At 35.1% G+C, this 17,541-nt stretch overlaps 2 protein-coding genes, 1 long non-coding RNA gene and 1 other non-coding gene across 6 annotated transcripts; 3 read left to right on the forward strand and 1 right to left on the reverse strand.

Moving 5' to 3' along the window:
• Positions 1–82: 82 nt before the first annotated feature.
• On the forward strand, positions 83–3,154 carry LOC111021658 (glucan endo-1,3-beta-glucosidase). The gene is made up of 3 exons (XM_022298684.2): positions 83–729; positions 853–993; positions 2,067–3,154. The coding sequence occupies exons 1-3, from the start codon at positions 645–647 to the stop codon at positions 3,026–3,028; spliced, it is 1,188 nt and encodes a 395-aa protein (XP_022154376.1). The 5' UTR covers positions 83–644; the 3' UTR covers positions 3,029–3,154.
• A 787-nt stretch (positions 3,155–3,941) lies between these two features.
• Positions 3,942–6,555, forward strand: LOC111021643 (glucan endo-1,3-beta-glucosidase-like). Of its 3 annotated transcripts, XM_022298667.2 has the most exons (4): positions 3,945–4,297; positions 4,455–4,583; positions 5,477–5,986; positions 6,095–6,555. In XM_022298667.2, exons 1-4 carry the CDS (start codon positions 4,213–4,215, stop codon positions 6,433–6,435), a joined length of 1,065 nt encoding a protein of 354 aa, XP_022154359.1. In that variant the 5' UTR covers positions 3,945–4,212; the 3' UTR covers positions 6,436–6,555. The 3 variants fall into 3 exon arrangements, with proteins under 3 accessions (XP_022154361.1, XP_022154359.1, XP_022154360.1); XM_022298669.2 differs by having other exon boundaries at positions 3,942–4,297; positions 5,477–6,555; XM_022298668.2 differs by lacking the exon at positions 3,945–4,297 and having other exon boundaries at positions 4,460–4,583; positions 5,291–6,555.
• A 5,281-nt stretch (positions 6,556–11,836) lies between these two features.
• On the reverse strand, positions 11,837–11,918 carry TRNAS-GCU (transfer RNA serine (anticodon GCU)). Its single transcript has one exon. It is a non-coding gene; the product is annotated as a tRNA-Ser (tRNA).
• A 3,410-nt stretch (positions 11,919–15,328) lies between these two features.
• LOC148210643 (uncharacterized) lies at positions 15,329–16,553 on the forward strand. Its single transcript, XR_015791786.1, has 2 exons — positions 15,329–15,500; positions 15,643–16,553. It is a non-coding gene; the product is annotated as an uncharacterized LOC148210643 (long non-coding RNA).
• Positions 16,554–17,541: the final 988 nt, after the last annotated feature.

The following is a 17,541-nucleotide window of genomic DNA, read 5'->3' on the forward strand; positions in this document are numbered from 1 at the left end:
AGGAGATTTCACCTGAGAATCTCGATTTTTCACTTTAGGTTCTGTTAAATTTTTCGGGGCCTCTCGGATGAGATCGTGCTCCGAGAAATCTAATGGAGTGTATGATCAGAGAAACCCCTAACTAAAAGTGTAAATTAGGGAAATTGTAACCTCGATTTCGCGGGTGAGACACGCAACGGAAGAAAATGAGTCTCCAATGGCACAACGGAAGAAATCCACAAAGAACCAACGTCTTTTCTTGCACGAGAAGAGAAAGATAGAAAACGAACAGAAGAAGATGAAGCGCGCACACGAAAAAAGAACGAGGGGAAACGAAGCGCAACAATTGTTTTTTAATTGAGGGTATAAACGTAATTTCAAAAATTTTAAAATTCATTAAAATAATACAGTGATCATTCGTATTTGAGCGAAATGAAAGCTGAGGAGGTTATTTGAGTCCATTTCCCGAACACGTTCACCTCGTTCTCAAGAATTTTCGAGAGTTCAGCTTTCAACATCAGTACCGTGTGAAATGTTCGTAGAATTTTCCAATGGAAGTCTGTGGACAAGCTCCGCAGAAGTCAATTTGCCAACCGCAGAAGCATGTATGATTTCCACTATTAAGATTCAAAGAAATCGCTGTAGATGGATTTCTCTACAACCTCATGGCTTCGTCACTCTTCTCCACGTTTTGCTCCCTTTCTCTACTCCTCCTTGGCGCTTTGATTTCTGCAGGTTTCAGAATAATAGGTAATTTCCTTCAAATCATTCTGTTTTCTCCCTGATTCCGAAACTACACCAGTTTCGCTTGAAGAATCGTTGATCAATTTCTAGGGTTTTAACCGTAGCAATTCTCGTTTTGTGGTGAAGCAGGATCAAAGTCTGGAAATATGGCGATGGCGATGGCAATGGCGATTGACGAAGTGGATTCCATGGCACTTTTACCGCTTGGATCTGTCTCTGGCATTGGCAGCTTCATTCGACTTCCTCAATGCGGTGGCCCTCGCCCCACTGGTACTCATCCCCATCACTTGCTTCCACTTTGTTTTCCGCTTCTTATGATGCATTTCTGCGGTTTTTCTTCTGAAATTTTATCTGTTAACTTTTGTTTTTCTTTGCAATTGGGTTTTGAAATCTTCCTGATATTTCAGGATTCGAGGTGACTTTCCATATTTGAATTCCTTAATGAGGATGAGAAGTAGATTAATTATGAGTTAAGTTACAAGTTTGGTCCTAAATGCTCAAAGTTGTGTTTAATAGTTGCACGTACCTTGAAAAATATTTAGTAGGTCTCAAACTTTCAAAGTTGTGTCTTATAAGTCGTGAGTAATGGATTATTTGAACTTTAAAAAGTTCCTCACAGGGTCTTAAACTTTAAAAATCGCGTAAGACCTCCGACCTATTAGATCTTTTATTAGATATTTTATAAAATATGTGGACCGGACCCATTAGACGACAAATTAGTTAGGGACCTTGAAAGTTCAAAGATCTCTTACGACACTTTTTTTAAGTTCAAAGATTTACTAGCCACTTAATTCAGTGACTTAATAGACATACCTCTAAAAGGTTAGACGGTAAACTTTGTAATTTAACCTTAAATATATCATGGTTTAACTTTTTTTTTTTTTTTTTTTTTTAAAATTTAGTTGTAACTTAAAATGGTATTAAAATAGGAGGTGTTTGAGTTGAAATGTTTGCAATGTCATTTCTTCTTCAATTGATATCAATATTTTCCGCATTGAGTTAGTGAATCAAATTAGTATCCTAGCTCACTTGCTAGTGTAACGTTTTCATCCATGCTCACAGAATCTCCAACGAGTTTAATTGTTTCAAACTGTTCATTCTTCTTCTCTACAATATTGTTGTTGCATTCAACTTTATCTTATTGTGTATATTACAGGGTTTACGAACATGCGTGCTTCTTGTCAAATCTTTTCATGATAAAATTAATCGATTTGGTATCTACCATGTCAAAAACTAGATGGATTCAATCAATTTGGGGTGGCTAAACAATTTATTGTGCTTTAATCTGTGTTTTTTGCCTTCCAAATTGATCAAGTGTTACTTTTGTTTGTGCATTCAAATAGTTGAAACTGTACAAGCCGTTGGTGTTTGCTATAGCAGCATGGGAGACAATTTACCAGAGCCTGGAGAAGTCGTCCAACTATACAAAAGCTATGGCATAAAAAGGATGAGGATTTATGATACAAACAAAGCTATATTAAATGCTCTTCGAGGATCGAACATAGAAGTCGTTGTAGGTATCCCGAATAATGACCTCCAACGTGTTGTTAATCTTTCTTCCGCAGAAAGCTGGGTCCAAAGGAACATTCAAGCCTACATTCCCCACGTCAATTTTCGATACGTTACTATTGGAAATGAAGTGCGGCCGTCCGATTCTTTTGCTGGTTATGTTCTACCGGCCATGAGAAACATTTATAGTGCAATTTCAGCAGCCAATTTGCAGGATCAAATGAAGGTCTCCACAGTAATATCCACAGTCTTGCTGGGGGCTTCCTATCCTCCATCTGCAGGCTCGTTTAGGTCCGATGCTCGTGAATTTATAGAACCAATTGTCAGCTTTCTGGCTAAGAATGGCTCACCACTTCTGGCTAATTTATATCCCTACTATTCATATATCAGTAACAACAGGGATATCACCCTTGACTATGCTTTGCTATACGATTACAATTTCCCAACTGTTGTAGATGGCAATTTGGTGTACCACAACCTTCTTGATGCAACAGTCGATGCTCTTTATGCAGCTCTCGAGAAGTCGGGTGGAGCCAATTTTTCGATTGTGATATCAGAGAGCGGTTGGCCGTCGGGTGCAGGCACCAATACTGTAGTTGAGAATGAAGTTGCAGGAACATACTATAGAAATTTGATTAGGCATGTTCAGAGTGGGAGTCCAAGAAGGCCTGGAAGAGCTATCGAAACGTATTTGTTTTCTATGTTTGATGAAAATTTGAGGCCTTCTGAAACGGAGAAACATTTTGGTTTATTCACACATGATATGAAACAAAAGTACCAACTTAGTGTCAGTTAAAGGAAAAGGTCGATTAGTCGACTCGAATGTAAGTTTAATATCATATAATGATGTCTACTGTGAACTGTTTAACCAATGCTCGCGGCTGATTTCTCATCTTTTTAAGGTATGGCTTTGTTATTGTAATTTCTTCAACCATTCTTATTATATAAAATTTTTCAAAAGCACTGTTGATTAACTACCATGGATTGATTACAGGTAGAGGTGCAAGTGAGTTTTTAGATAGTTTATTTTAATAGAATCAACTTAAATCTACATAGCCATCAAAAAGTGAATTTTTTTAGTATATTAGACGTAAGGTTGGGGGATCGAACCTCTATTCTAGAAAAGGAATAAGATATTTTAATGGTTCAAATTATGCTCTAGTTGACATTCAAAAGTGAACTGAATATTTCAAAATCAATCAAATTTATTTAAGTATAAGTCAAAGACATGTTATAGATCAATGAATCTTCGCTCCATCTGTTGAACTAAAAAAAAAGTATCATATTCTAATAGTTTACAATCATTATCCTACTTAAATTAATTTGTTTTATTTAAGTTATCACAACCACGACTCTTTTTTATTATCGATCATTATAATAAATTTATGTTGTTAACATTCTTACTTGAATGTTGAGGTGACACCAATAATGATTTTATACAACGTAACACACGATAGTAGATTGACCATATAAAATTGAGGGTAGCGCTCATAATACAATTTAAGTATAATTTTATATCCTTAATATCTTATTTTATCTCGCAAACCTACTCTTTTTATGTTAAACTGTTAATCTAAATAACTTATCGTTTTCAGTTCATCTAATTAACTTATCCTATTAACATTTAATGCATGCTTTATGTAAAAATATTCAAGAATCTCATAATTGTAATTATGATATATGTCAATATGAGCATATGGTAGGAACAGACATTAATTAATGATAAAAGGTGGAAGTTGAAGGATGAAAAATATAGAGAATATATATATTTTTTCAGTGGAGGTGGAGGGTCAAACTCACAACCACTTGATTAGATATATCAATTACCGTGGAACTATGCTCGACAGAAACAAAGAGAATATTGATATTGATATAATAAATGCATACTTTTAATTTATAATAATAGACCCACACTTACACATGGAAGTGTAGGGAGAAGCAGGGCAGGAGTCAATTTGTCAACGGCAGTAATCGCTGTCAATGGGATTTCTCCATAGCCTCATGGCTTCCTCACTCTTTTGCTCCGCTTCTCTGCTACTCCTACTTGGCGCTTTCATTTCTCCAGGTTTCCAAATCATACCTAATTTCCTTTAAATCCTTCTGTTTTCTCCCTGATTCTAGAAATTGCACCAGTTTCTTCGGTTTGAAGAACGGCCGATCAATCGGCACAAGTTTTCTGGGGTTTATAGTGTTGTAATGATTCTCGTTTTATGGTGAAGCAGGATCCAAATCGGGAAATGTGGCGTTGGCGATTGAAGAAGTGGATTCCATGGCCCTTTTGCCGTTTGGATCTGCCTCTGGCATTGGCAGCTTCGTTCGACTTCCTCAATGCGGCGGCCCTCGCCCCACTGGTACTCATCTTTCCCCTTCTTATGGATGCATTTCTCCCCATTTAACTGTTGTTTTTCTTTGCAATGGAGTTTTCAAATCGGATTCAAGCTCAGTTTCCATATTTGTATTCCTTACTCCAAAGTTAAATTACAAGTTTGGTCATAAACTTGTCCCTAATACATCCTCAACTTTGAAAAATATCTGGTAGGTCTCAAAACTTTCCATGTTGTGTCTTATAAGCCCTGAAAAGTGTCTCGTTGGTTCTTGAACTTGAAAAAAAGTGCCTATTAGTCCTTGGATTTTAAATTTTGTGTTTGATAGACCCTTCCGGTATTTGAGAAGATCTTTCGATCAATAGATAGGATTTAGTATTCGAAGTAGGAGATAAGATCCATCTGCTCTTTGTTTCTAAATTTTTTTTAGACCTATTAGATCGTTTATAAAATTTAGGACCTATTAGACACAAATTAATTTAGTAAGGTATAAGATACAAAGTTCAAAGACCTATTAAGACACTTTTTATAGTTTATAGATTTAATATACTCATTTTTGAAAATTCAAAAGACTAAACTTGTAATTTCACATTAAATATAATATGGTCTAACTTTTTAAACTGGATATCCAACAAGTTTGATTATCTCAAACGGTTCATTCTTCTTCTCTACGTTATTGTTAACATCTTGGTCTGATTTGCATTTAACTTTATCTTATTGTGTATATATTACAGGATTTACGAACATGCATGCTTCTTGTCGAATGTTTTGATGATAAAATGAATCGAATTGTTACCGACCATGTCAAAAACTAGAAGGATTCAATCAATTTGGAGTGGCTGAACAATTTATGGTGCTTGAATCTGTGTTTTCTGCCTTTCAAACTGATCAAGTGTTACTTTGTTTGTGCATTCATATAGTTGAAACTGTACAAGCCATTGGTGTTTGCTACAGCACGAAGGGAGACAATTTGCCAGAACCTGGAGAAGTAGTCCGACTATACAAAAGCCTTGGCATAAAAAGAATGAGGATTTATGATACAGACCAAACTATATTAAATGCTCTTCGAGGATCGAACATAGAAGTCGTTGTAGGCATCCCGAATACTGACCTTGAACGTGTTGCTAATGTTTCTTCTGCAGCAAACTGGGTCCAAATGAACATTCAAGCCTTCGTTCCCCACGTCAAATTTCGATACATTACTGTTGGAAATGAAGTGCAGCCATCTGATTCTTTTGCTGGTTATGTTCTACCGGCCATGAGAAACATTTATAGTGCAATTTCAGCAGCCAATTTGCAGGATCAAATGAAGATCTCCACAGTAATATCCACGGCCTTGTTGGGGACTTCACATCCTCCATCTGCAGGCTCGTTCGGGTCCGATGCTCGTGAATTTATAGAACCAATTGTCAGCTTTCTGGCTAAGAAAGGTTCACCACTTCTTGCTAATTTGTATACCTACTATTCATATATTGGTCTCAGCAGGCAAATGAACCTTGACTATGCTTTGCTAAAAGAATCGCAAGGTGTTATTGCAGATGGCAATTTGGAGTACCACAACTATGTCGAATCAATGATCGATGCTCTCTATGCAGCTCTTGAGAATTCGGGTGGAGCCAATGTGTCGATTGTGATATCGGAGAGCGGTTGGCCATCGGGTGCAGGCACCAATACTATAATTGAGAGTGTGGTTGCAGAAACATACTATGTAAATTTGATTAGGTGTGTTCAGAGTGGGACTCCAAGAAGGCCTGGAAGAGCTATTGAAACGTATTTGTTTTCCATATTTGATGAAAATTTGAGGCCTTCTGAGATGGAGAAACATTTTGGTTTGTTCACACATGATATGGAACCAAAATACCAATTTAGTTTCAGTTAAGAAAAAGGTCGATTAGTGCAGTTGTAAGAAAGTTTAAATCTCCCTTTTATACATTTTGTAGAACATGTCGGGCTAGAAATTCGAACTAACGTAAATAGGTGCTCTAATCAGTTAAGCTAAGCTCAGGTTTGATCATTTTGTTATGTTGCTCTTTATTGGTGGAGAAATTCTTAAAAAGAGTTTTTTAATTAACTACTATGAGTTAGTGTAATCATTGAAAGAATGGGTTAGCGAAAAAATGAATGAGCTCAAATTATTGAGATGGGAGAAGAAAATTTCAAATCAACCAAATATTGTATTTCTACAAAATAATTAGAGGAAGTTGTACGTTTGAAAGGATTTATAATAATGTGGTGAGACACGATTTATACGATGTCGTAATGATTTATATGATGGACCTCGACACTCTAGTAGGCCCACTGAATGGATCCCTTGGTCAAGTACTTACACGATGGGGACGTCACCCGCTGCACGACGACTCATTACCTAGGCAACGTGCGACCCACTACCTTTAATGGATAAATAATTAAAGACATATGTACTCTCTTTAAGCTTGAAGATTCAGTTCTTCATCCCCGTATTTTTTATACTAAAAAGGAATAATAAAAAAAGAAGAAATATATATAGAGACAAGTCAAGTGTACACACGTTCTTTCCAATTTAAGTTATACAAATTTAATTTATAACTCGAATTTCCCCTTTTTAAGTCTTAATTAAAAGCCCAAAAGTATTTCTCCACTTACTACATTGATATGATTTTGTTGTGAAGATTTCATACTAATATACAGGTAAGTACCCAAATTGAAAAATCAAAAATATGATCAAATTTTGTAAAATTTTCAAAGAAAAGTTCAAATGAGGAATTTAATCACGATTAATTGTTTGCATATAAAATAGTCATTTTATAGAACCATAATGAGCTTGCCTATCCCGAGATAATCATCAAGTAGGTAACATGCGACTTGCGAGTGGCATAGAAAATAGGGAAAAATTCTTATCTGAAAAAGAATGTGCATAAATTTTTTGTAAGAGAAAAATTCATACATAATATCTTGTGTTTTTCTTGTGGTAAATTTGGACATAAATCATGTTATTTGCCCAAATTGAATATTATGAAAAATGTAACTAAAAAATAATGGATTCCAAAAATTAATTGTACAAACCTACATGGACCCAAGAAAGTATGAGCTACTTTCTTAGAGAGTGCTTTTCTCAATGGGCTAGACCTGATCATTTGAGCTGAAGTCAGGGCTATAGAGCCCAAAGGGTTGGACCCGGTCATTCGCAAGGCCCAATTGATCGAGGATATCAATGAGGCTGTCCGCGAGGCAGAAGGCCAGACCTCGACTGCGAAGACGAATTTTCACCCAATTTCAAGCAAGATAGTTTTTAAGGCCCACGAGGTAATTCCCACTCGAACTGTAACGCTTACCAGTAAAAACCCTAATTCTATGCAGGGGCAAGAACAATGCAAGTGACCAAGAAGGAAACGTCGTACAAGAGATTGAGTGGCTGAAAGACCACCTGAGGTAGGCCCAAGACTGAATGAGGAATCAGACGGACAAGTACCGCAGGGAAGTAGAACATGAGGTGGGAGAGAAGATGTACCTTAAGGTACGTCCTTATAGATAGTGTATCCTGGCTAAACGAAGGAATGAAAAGCTGAGTCCCAAATATTTTGGGCCTTGTGAAATAATGCAGCCAATTGGGAAAGTGGCCTATCGGCTAAATTTGCCGCGGAAGCTAAGACTCACCCAATATTTTTCATGTATCTCAGTTGAAGAAAGCTATTGGTGAAGCTTTAGCCTCACTGCAAATACCACCTCAACTCTCTGAAGATTGGGAATGGCTGGTGGAACCGGAGTCTGTATTTGCATTCCAAACAAACACTACCACCGGAGAGAGGGAGGCACTGATCAGTTAGAAGGGATTGTCGGAGGAGGAAGTGACTTGGGAATCAGTTCGAGAAATCAGCAAGCAATTTTCGGCATTTCACCTTGAGGACAAGGTGACAGTTGATGGGGGGAGAGAGGTGTTAGACCCCGACTTTAAAAACATATATTAGGAAGGGCAAAGAGGTAATTGAGCAGATGTAGGCCAAAATGGCCAAGAGAGAGACAATATAGCTAGGTGCGGGAGGCATGTAGTCCTTTTAAGGGGGAATGAATGTCGTTAGGGGATCATCCTTGATTTATGTGTTCTGGCTACTGTGTTAGCATTTTGGGAGAGATTCCCCACCCTCTCGAATTGGTGGGTAGCTTTTGTCTTAGGGCTTCTTTTGTATTGCTTACGGGCTCTGCTTTTGCATTAATCAAGTTTAGTAAAAAGATACCTCACAGTTTTCTACCATTCTTTGTTCTCTTCCTCTCTAGTGAACATCTGTATTAAAAAGCTCCAAAAATCTTGATCTTTAATTGACAGTACGACATTACATTCAATTGGTGTATATGGGAAGTTTTTATGTCATAAACTTTTCTCGTTTAAGTACATTGTAATGTTAGGTCGACAATGGGAGAGTTCAAGCCCACCGTCTAACAAAAAATTGTTTTCTGTGAACTTTAGGACGTTATCTGATTTTTGAAATGAACTTGTTATTTCGGAGAGAAAAGTTTGATGTTATAAATACATTAATTTTTGTTTTCTGTTTGTGCTATAGCTTGCCATAGCTGTCTCGTGTCTTTGTACAAGCAATGGAGAGGAATTTCCAGGATATGATGCTCTCTTGAAATTATGAGAGCTAAGCTTCCTACATCTGTGTGGGGACATGCGATTTTGCATGCAGCATCACTTGCACGTATTAGGCCAACAACCAATCATAAATACTCTCCAATACAATTAGCTTATGGCTAAGAGTCGAATATTTCCCATTTGCGATTTTTTGGATGTGCAGTATACTTTTCCATTGCTCCACCACAACGTATTAAGATGGGCCCGCAAAGACGGTTGGGAATATATGTTGGTTTTGATTCCCCATCAATCATTAAATATCTTGAACCTCTGACATGTGATGTATTTACTGCACGATTTGTTGATTGTCATTTTAATGAGACAAACTTTCCAACATTAGGGGGAGGAATTAAGAAGTTAGAAAAATAAATTACATGGAATGCATATTTATTGTCTTATTTAGATCCCTGTACAGATCAAAGTGAACTTGAAGTTCAGAAGATAATCCATTGTCAAATATAACAAATCAATTACCAGATGCATTTATAGATGCTAAGAAAGTGACTAAGTCATATATTCCAGCTGCAAATGCTCCATAAAAAATTGATATCCCAATACAACAAGTTGTCATTTATAAGTCCGCGACACGCCAAAAGTGTGGGAGACCAATGGGTTCTAAAGATAAAAATCCTCGAAAAAGAAAAGTTGTCAATAATCAAAATGATTCGATTGAGAATGTGGATGTTCCAGAAGAAAACCTGAATATGACTACTCATGAAAATACCAAGGAATGTCAAGTACCTGAAGATAGTAATGAGATTTCAATAAATTACGTCATGACAGGGAAAAGATGGAACCAAACTAATATGGTTATTGACAACATTTTTGCTTGTAATGTAGCTCTAGACATTATATCCAAAAGTGAAGATTCTGAACCAAAATCTATCAAAGAATGTCAACAAAGAAATGATTGGCTTAAGTGGAAAGAAGCAATCTAGGCAGAATTAAACTCACTTTCAAAACTTGAAATCTTTGGACCAGTAGTCCGAACACCAGAAGATGTTAAACATGTGGGACACAAACAGGTATTTGTAAGAAAAATAAATTAAAACAACGAGGTCACAAGATATAAGGCAAGACTGGTTGCCCAAGGGTTTTCACAAAGACCTGGTATTGATTATAAGAATACATATTCTCCAGTGGTGAATGCGATTACACTAAGATATTTAATTGATCTGACTGTATATGAAAGTTTTGACATGCATCTTATGGATGTAGTTACTGCATATTTATATGGATCTCTTGATAATGATATATATATGAAAATCCTTGAAGGATTTAAGGTACCTGAAACATATAATCAAAGTTTTCGAGAACTTTACTCAATAAAGTTACAGAGATCATTATATGGATTAAAACAATTAAGGCGAATGTGGTACAATCACCTGAGTGGATATTTGTTGAAGGAAGGATACCAAAATAATTCAATTTGTCCGTGTGTTTTTATAACGAAATCACAGTCAAGATTTGCTATTATAACTGTGTATGTTGATGATTTGAATATAATTGGAACTCTTGAAGAGCTTTCAAAGGCAATAGAGTATCTTAAGAAAAAATTTGAAATGAAGGATCTCGGAAAAACAAAATTTTGCCTTGGCTTGAAAATTGAACATTTAGCAGATGAGATATTTGTGCATCAATCAACTTATATAAAAAGTTTTAAAAAGATTTTATATGGACAAAGCACATCCATTGAACTAACCAATGGAAGTTTGTTCACTTGATGTGAACAAAGATATATTTCGACCTCGAGAAGATAATGAGAAATTCTTGGTCCTGAAGAACCATATCTTAGTGCAATTGGTGCACTTATGTATCTTGCTAATAATACAAGACTAGATATAACATTTTCAGTTAATTTATTAGCGAGATATAGTTCTTCTCAAACAAAAAGACATTGGAACGAAGTCAAGCATATATTTCGTTATTTGAGGAATGACTGATATGGACTTGTTTTATTCAAACAAATCAAAATTTGATCTAGTAATTGGTTATACAGATGCCAGATATTTATATGATCTACACAAAGCTAGATCTCAAACAGGTTATTTGTTCACATGTGGAAGAACTGTTGTATCATGACAATTAGTGAAACAGATCATAACAGCTACCTCCTCAAATCATGCTGAAATTCTTGCAATTCATGAGGCTAGTCGAGAATGTGTATGGCTAAGATCAATGACTCAACACATTCGTGGAACATGTGGCTTGTCTCCTAATAATCTTCCAACGATGTTATACTAAGATAACATAGCATGTATAGCCCAAATCAAAAGAGGATATATTGAAGAGGATAGAACAAAACATATTTCACCTAAACTCTTCTACACTCATGATCTTGAAGAAAATGACAACATTAATATTCAACAAATTTGTTCAAAGGATAACCTAGTAGATTTATTTACAAAGACATTACCTACTGTAACATTTGAAAGATTGGTATGCGACATTGGAATACGGCGGCTCAGAGATCTTAAGTGATGTTTCTATGAGGGGAGCATAATTTATTGTATTCTACTTTCATATAAACAATAAGCATCTAAGGGGGAGTAATATGAACATTATCCAAATTTGATGCCCAACCTTAAGGTGTCAAAAAGAAAGATGAAACCCTAACCCCATGTTCTTAATTGTCTATAAATAGTGCCAATTCATGGTTAATTTGTGAGTGAGAATTCGCCTGAGAGATTCGAACTCTCACGGGGAAACCCCATGTACTTAGCAGGCACACGCCTTAACCACTCGGCCAAAGCGACAAATTGTTGTTAATGTTGTAAATTAAAAAACAAAGTAAAATCATGTATACATTTCTCTATATTTTCTAAAGCTTGCAACGATTTTTAAAGATGAACTGCCACTCCAAACTCTCGATGATAAACAAAATGGTAAAAGGTCATTGAGAAGGCAGCTCAAGTAGCAAAGATACCTACTATTACGTTTAAGGTTATCGGTCCGATATCCTACTTTTGCTATTTGTTGAATTAGAAAAGGTAAAAAAAATTTTAAGCTCGTGTATAACGATTGCATCAAATCACAATGAGAGTCGATACATTTTTGATAAATTTGGGAGGCTCTTAGAGCGGAGAAAAGACGGACATTGTTTGATCCAAAAAGACCAAGCTCGGAATCCACAAAGGTCGGAGTACGTGGGTCTTCCTAGCCCTCTGAAGAACCTGCAAACAAGGTTAGCACTCCGACGAGCAAGTTAGATCTTATCCGATCTAACTCAATGAATGCAAATGGATTCGCATACTTGGTAAGGCAGACATATCTATTTATAGGGTTGGATTCGATAGGAGTCCCAACATCGGGCTAACGGTTGTCCGACCGTCCGTAAAATGCGGCGTGTTGTCAGTTTTTAGAGACATTCCCTTGAATTCACTTCCAGGTCGGCTCGAACCATTTAAGTAGGCCAATGGTAGAGAATGAGCAGCTCGGCTCGTGCCTCGGTTTCCGACTTGAAAGGACTTAATAAATTATTAAAATCTAAAATGAGTTTTAATCCAAGTACCTTTACAATGTTGACACGTGGCATGTGAAAATCTGCCTCCAACAGACATCATACAAAATATTCATTGAATTACTTTTTCTTAATCTTGGTACAAACCTGACATCATATTTATAATAAGATAATTCCTAATCATAATAGGAACATGACACCTACATCAAAATAATATCTAAAACAAATGTAATTCTAATTCATAATACAAAACTTAAATCATATCAAAATCCAAAATCATATCAATTATAAATTAATACCATAGAGTTAGAGCATGTTTGTGAGTGATTTTTGCATTGCTAGAATCACTTTTACTCATTCCAAAATCACTTTCATTTTAAAATAGAATGTTTGGCAAGGATTTTTAAGTACAACATGTGAGGATGAGGAGACGAATTCACAACCTCTTGATACACGTACATGAACTAGATAGTAGTAGTAAATTGTATGTTCATGTGTTTAGCTTTTTACTATGAATTAATTGGGTTCATGAGATAAAGATTTATTTTAGGAATCTAAATACTTTCATGAAGTCCTATAAATAGAGTTGTCTTTGATGTGATTCAAGCAAATGTGTGGAAAAAAAAACATAGGGTTTGAGAGAGTTTATGAACCAAGTGTACATTTTGTGAGAAATTTTCAATACAAGTGAAGTTGTGTATTCTCAAATTAAGTATTGTTTGGTTCTCAATTTGTGAGTGTTCATCACAAACTTTCAACATTAATTTGACACCCAAGATCTAGGTTCGAGCCCTTCTGTATCTAGTAATAAAAAAAAAATTGAGCAATCATGAGAGAGTAGTTGATAAACCCTTGAAAAGGACAGTTGTTTGTGACCACCTAAACCAAATAGAAAAACTAAAGCTGATTTATTGACTTTCTGCTCATTGTATCTTATTGGAATTGAAATGAGATTCAATAGAGATGAACGCAACGATGATACTATTGCTGGTGATAAAAATTGTGGACATTTTGATGTATTCAGGCTAAGTGCAGGACCTTTAGGGACATCAATTCAAAGACATGAAAGAAAATTTGACATTGGTATGTACTGAACAACTGTGCAGAGATAAAGTCGTATCGAGAGTAAGTTTGACTTATGCTAAGTTCACTCTAAGTTCACACTAGTAAGTACATAACACTAACTTTTTTTTTCTTTGTTATGATCTATTACAGGTTTTGACATTACATGAACAAAAGGTTTTGCCGACGATTTTGGATCTTGCAGTGACGAAATTTGTCATTGCCAAAGCGTTAAACTTTTGTAGAGACAATAGCCTCACTAACCTATAGTTTAAGCCGGCCGGTACAGTCATCGATGAAGACGACACTTATGCCTTGGTACTGCTTTGGACAGGTTGGCAATGATGTAGAATGCGACTTTACTTTTTTTTTTAAAAAAGGTTATAATATCAAAGTTAAACTACAAAATTAGTCCCAAACAATGTGTATATGGTAAGTCAAGAAACTTTAAAAAGTGTCTAACAAGGATTTTAATTTTTAATTTTATGTTTAATAATTCTCTAATCAATTTTATGTTTAATAATTCTCTAAATTTTAAAAAGTATATGATGTGTGTCACGAAAATTTTTAATTATGTGTATAAGAACTTTCAATTTCATGTCTCATTCATCTACAATGTATTTGACACATTTTGAAAATTAAATTATTAGATACAAAATTGAAAGTTTAAAATTCTATTTATTGGGTTTGTAAGAGTAACGTAAACAAATTCGCACATTGGCTAGGGAAGGGATTGATACATGATGTGAACAATTGTATGAGACCTTTTGGGTGGAACCAAAAGCAAATCCATGAGAATTATGCTCGAACAATATCATACCATTGAGGGTACTTGGAGTATCGTTGTCTTTAACACTATTACACACAAAATTTAATAATAATCAGTTTGACCCGAACCAACCGAAGTATTTACCCTACATCTTTTAGTCTTTTCTAGTTCCTCTTGCTCTCTCCTATCGCTTGACAAGCGGCTGACCCTAGCGCCACGACGCCAACCCGAAACGGCCAGCAAGTTTAATTTTAATTTCCTTTATCTCCAATTTTTCAATTTCAAGTTGAGGATGGAAAAGGACGAAAAAATTTCTTTGTTAAATTTTAATTCGAGGATGGAAAAGATTTAATTCAATTTCAATTTCAATATATGAAATATTTTTTAGTTCAATTCAATGAAATCTCGTGTCTCTCCCTAATTTCAATCTCAATTATGGAACATCTTTGTGTTCAATTTCAATTATGGAAAGACCTTTGGACTCAAATTTCAAAATGGAAAGATTTTAGTGAATCTCACTCATTTTCAAGGATAGATGTTCAATTTCAATTTCTTTTAAGGAGGAAAAAAAAACTAAAAATTTGATTTTAGAAAAGTTTATAATCACTTTAAATTTTTAAACTATTTGAAAATCAATTAAATCTATTTTTTCAAAATCACTATTTTTATCGTCACTCCCAAGCAATCCCTAGTCTCCTGCTTAAATCTTTAAATCAGAAAAATTATAATAAATTTGATGTATAAATATAGAAAAGAAAATTTAAAATGTAGAAAATAATAATACAAACATATGGAAAAGAAAATCGTAAACGAAAAAACCTAACCTATCTGTTTGTTTTGGTTATAAATAGAAAAAGAAACCCTAATGAGTCGGCAACGTTTACGTTTCAAAAAACTTAATTTCAGATTTCTCCCATCGGTGAACAGAATCGGAAAAGTATGAATTCGAAGAAGAGGAAAATCAACCCAAATTCAGAGCTTCCACTTCCACCTGAGCGCCCAGTCGTCGGCTGGTGTGTAAAGCATGGAATAATTTGGTCTTAACTTGTAAGTTCCATCCTTCAATCTCAATTTCCAATGTGTTTTTTGCCAATATTTTTCCGTGCGATCCCAATCTCCATTGCGTAGACGTGAGAGGGATGAGCACTGTTGCCTCGTTTAGCTTCCATTCTAATTTTCCCTCTGCCAGTATCTCTATTGTCAATTCATGCAATGGACTCCTCTGTTGTTATCTTGGCCATGGAAGAACCAAAACGCTACCTTGTAAAGCTTTCATATCCAAAATGCCACCCGGTGAAGCTTTCATATTAAATCCCATGACAAATGAGTACTTCAAACCGCCCATCTCGGATGCAGATAAGGATATATGGCAGTATTATTTTTATGGATTTGGGTTTAGTCCTAAGACAAAGCAGTACAAATTAGCAAGATTCTCCTTTGTTCGGGACAAACTTGCTACCTTGGTGGAGATTTTCACATTTGGCACAACTCACAAATGGACCTCTCTTGGCTTTCTGCCTCCATATGTGAGAATGGAAGAACATGGTGTTTACTTCAATGGAGGCCTCTATTGGGTTGGAACTCACTTACAACTACCTGTTACAAAGGTCATATACAGTTTGGATATAGAAGAGGAGAAATTCCAAGAAATTTCTTTTCCTCATCGTGTTTGTTATTGTTGTTTCATTGGAGTCTTTAATGGCGCCCTCTTGCTTATCCTGGATTACGTGTACCGCGTGTGGAAGATGGAAGAAGATTTTTCGTGGACCAAAGCTTTTGATATTTTCATACCAAATCAATACTTGCATCAAGGATGTGGACGACCATTTAACCTTCAACTTATTAGAGTCTTGGGAACATGTTATGTCTTATTTCTCATATTTTTGAATTCTATTTAGTCTCTTATAACCCTAAGAATGAGAGGATGAAGTTATTGACACAAGGCCAAGACCTTAGAATAACTGCTCTTCATCCAATTGACTCTTTCAATTTAACTTGAAGGAGGATTTTTATTTTATTTGCTTTATTTTTATATATTTTTAAGATCGGATGAAATGTATAACTTCTATGCAAATAATATATAGATATTTCTCAGTGGAAGTTTAGTAAATTTTATGCAAATTTCTGTAATCCACACATACTTTCAATGCATTTTTGGTAAATTAGAGTTGATTTGGGTTCAAAATCCTAACCACAGTTTTTTCTTCTCATTTCACCTTTACCTCCCATTTTGGTAAAAAGTAAATATATCTAATGTGGTATTTTTTATTTTTTTATAATGGAGTATTACGATTTGAACTTTCAACTTAAAGAAGAGTAGATGTGTCTCAATTTTTCAGGGTTATTCATCTACTAATACATATCTTATTTCATCTACATTAAAAAGTTGCCGTCATTGATGACGTGTCAGTGTCAATGTCTGCTGCTGCATTATGTTTCATTATAGGTCAATCCACACCAAAGAATAAAAAACAGAAAGTGCATATCTTTATAACCACATACTCAAAACTGACATGTGATGACATATCTTTATAACATCAATCTAGGCCATGCTTTCAGTAATTAAAAAAAAAAATCAAACTTAAATGTGTTATTATACCATTGGTAGCAAACTCAAACCCAAACAACAATTCTTTACATATATATATATATATATAACAAAATTTTCAATAGGGTCGAATATAAATTTTCAGGAATAAGCATAAAAGAAAATGATTTACCAAAAGCCATATCTAATCTTCTAACCAGTAGCCAGAGTGGTTTATTTTGACAAAAACAAAACCAAAAACTAAATAAATATTACAAACTCCCTCGTAGGGGTTAATATCTAAATTAGATTTATTATCACGTACATGATAATAAATTTAGATTTAGATTTAGATTTAGGCGAAAATTTCCACCAAGGTACCACCAGATTGTACATGATACGAGTAATCTTGGAGAAAAACTTGGGATGAAAACTAAATTTTGAACACTACTAATCTATTCTGGATGTTTAGGATCAAATTCCACACACTGAAGATTACGATCAGGAGAAATATGGGCAAAAACGAGGTTGGAAATTGAGATGAAAGATTAAACTTACAAG

Source organism: Momordica charantia, assembly GCF_013281855.1.
Source record: "Momordica charantia cultivar OHB3-1 chromosome 6 unlocalized genomic scaffold, Mcharantia_2.0 BLBB01000006.1, whole genome shotgun sequence".
Lineage (NCBI taxonomy): Eukaryota > Viridiplantae > Streptophyta > Magnoliopsida > Cucurbitales > Cucurbitaceae > Momordica > Momordica charantia.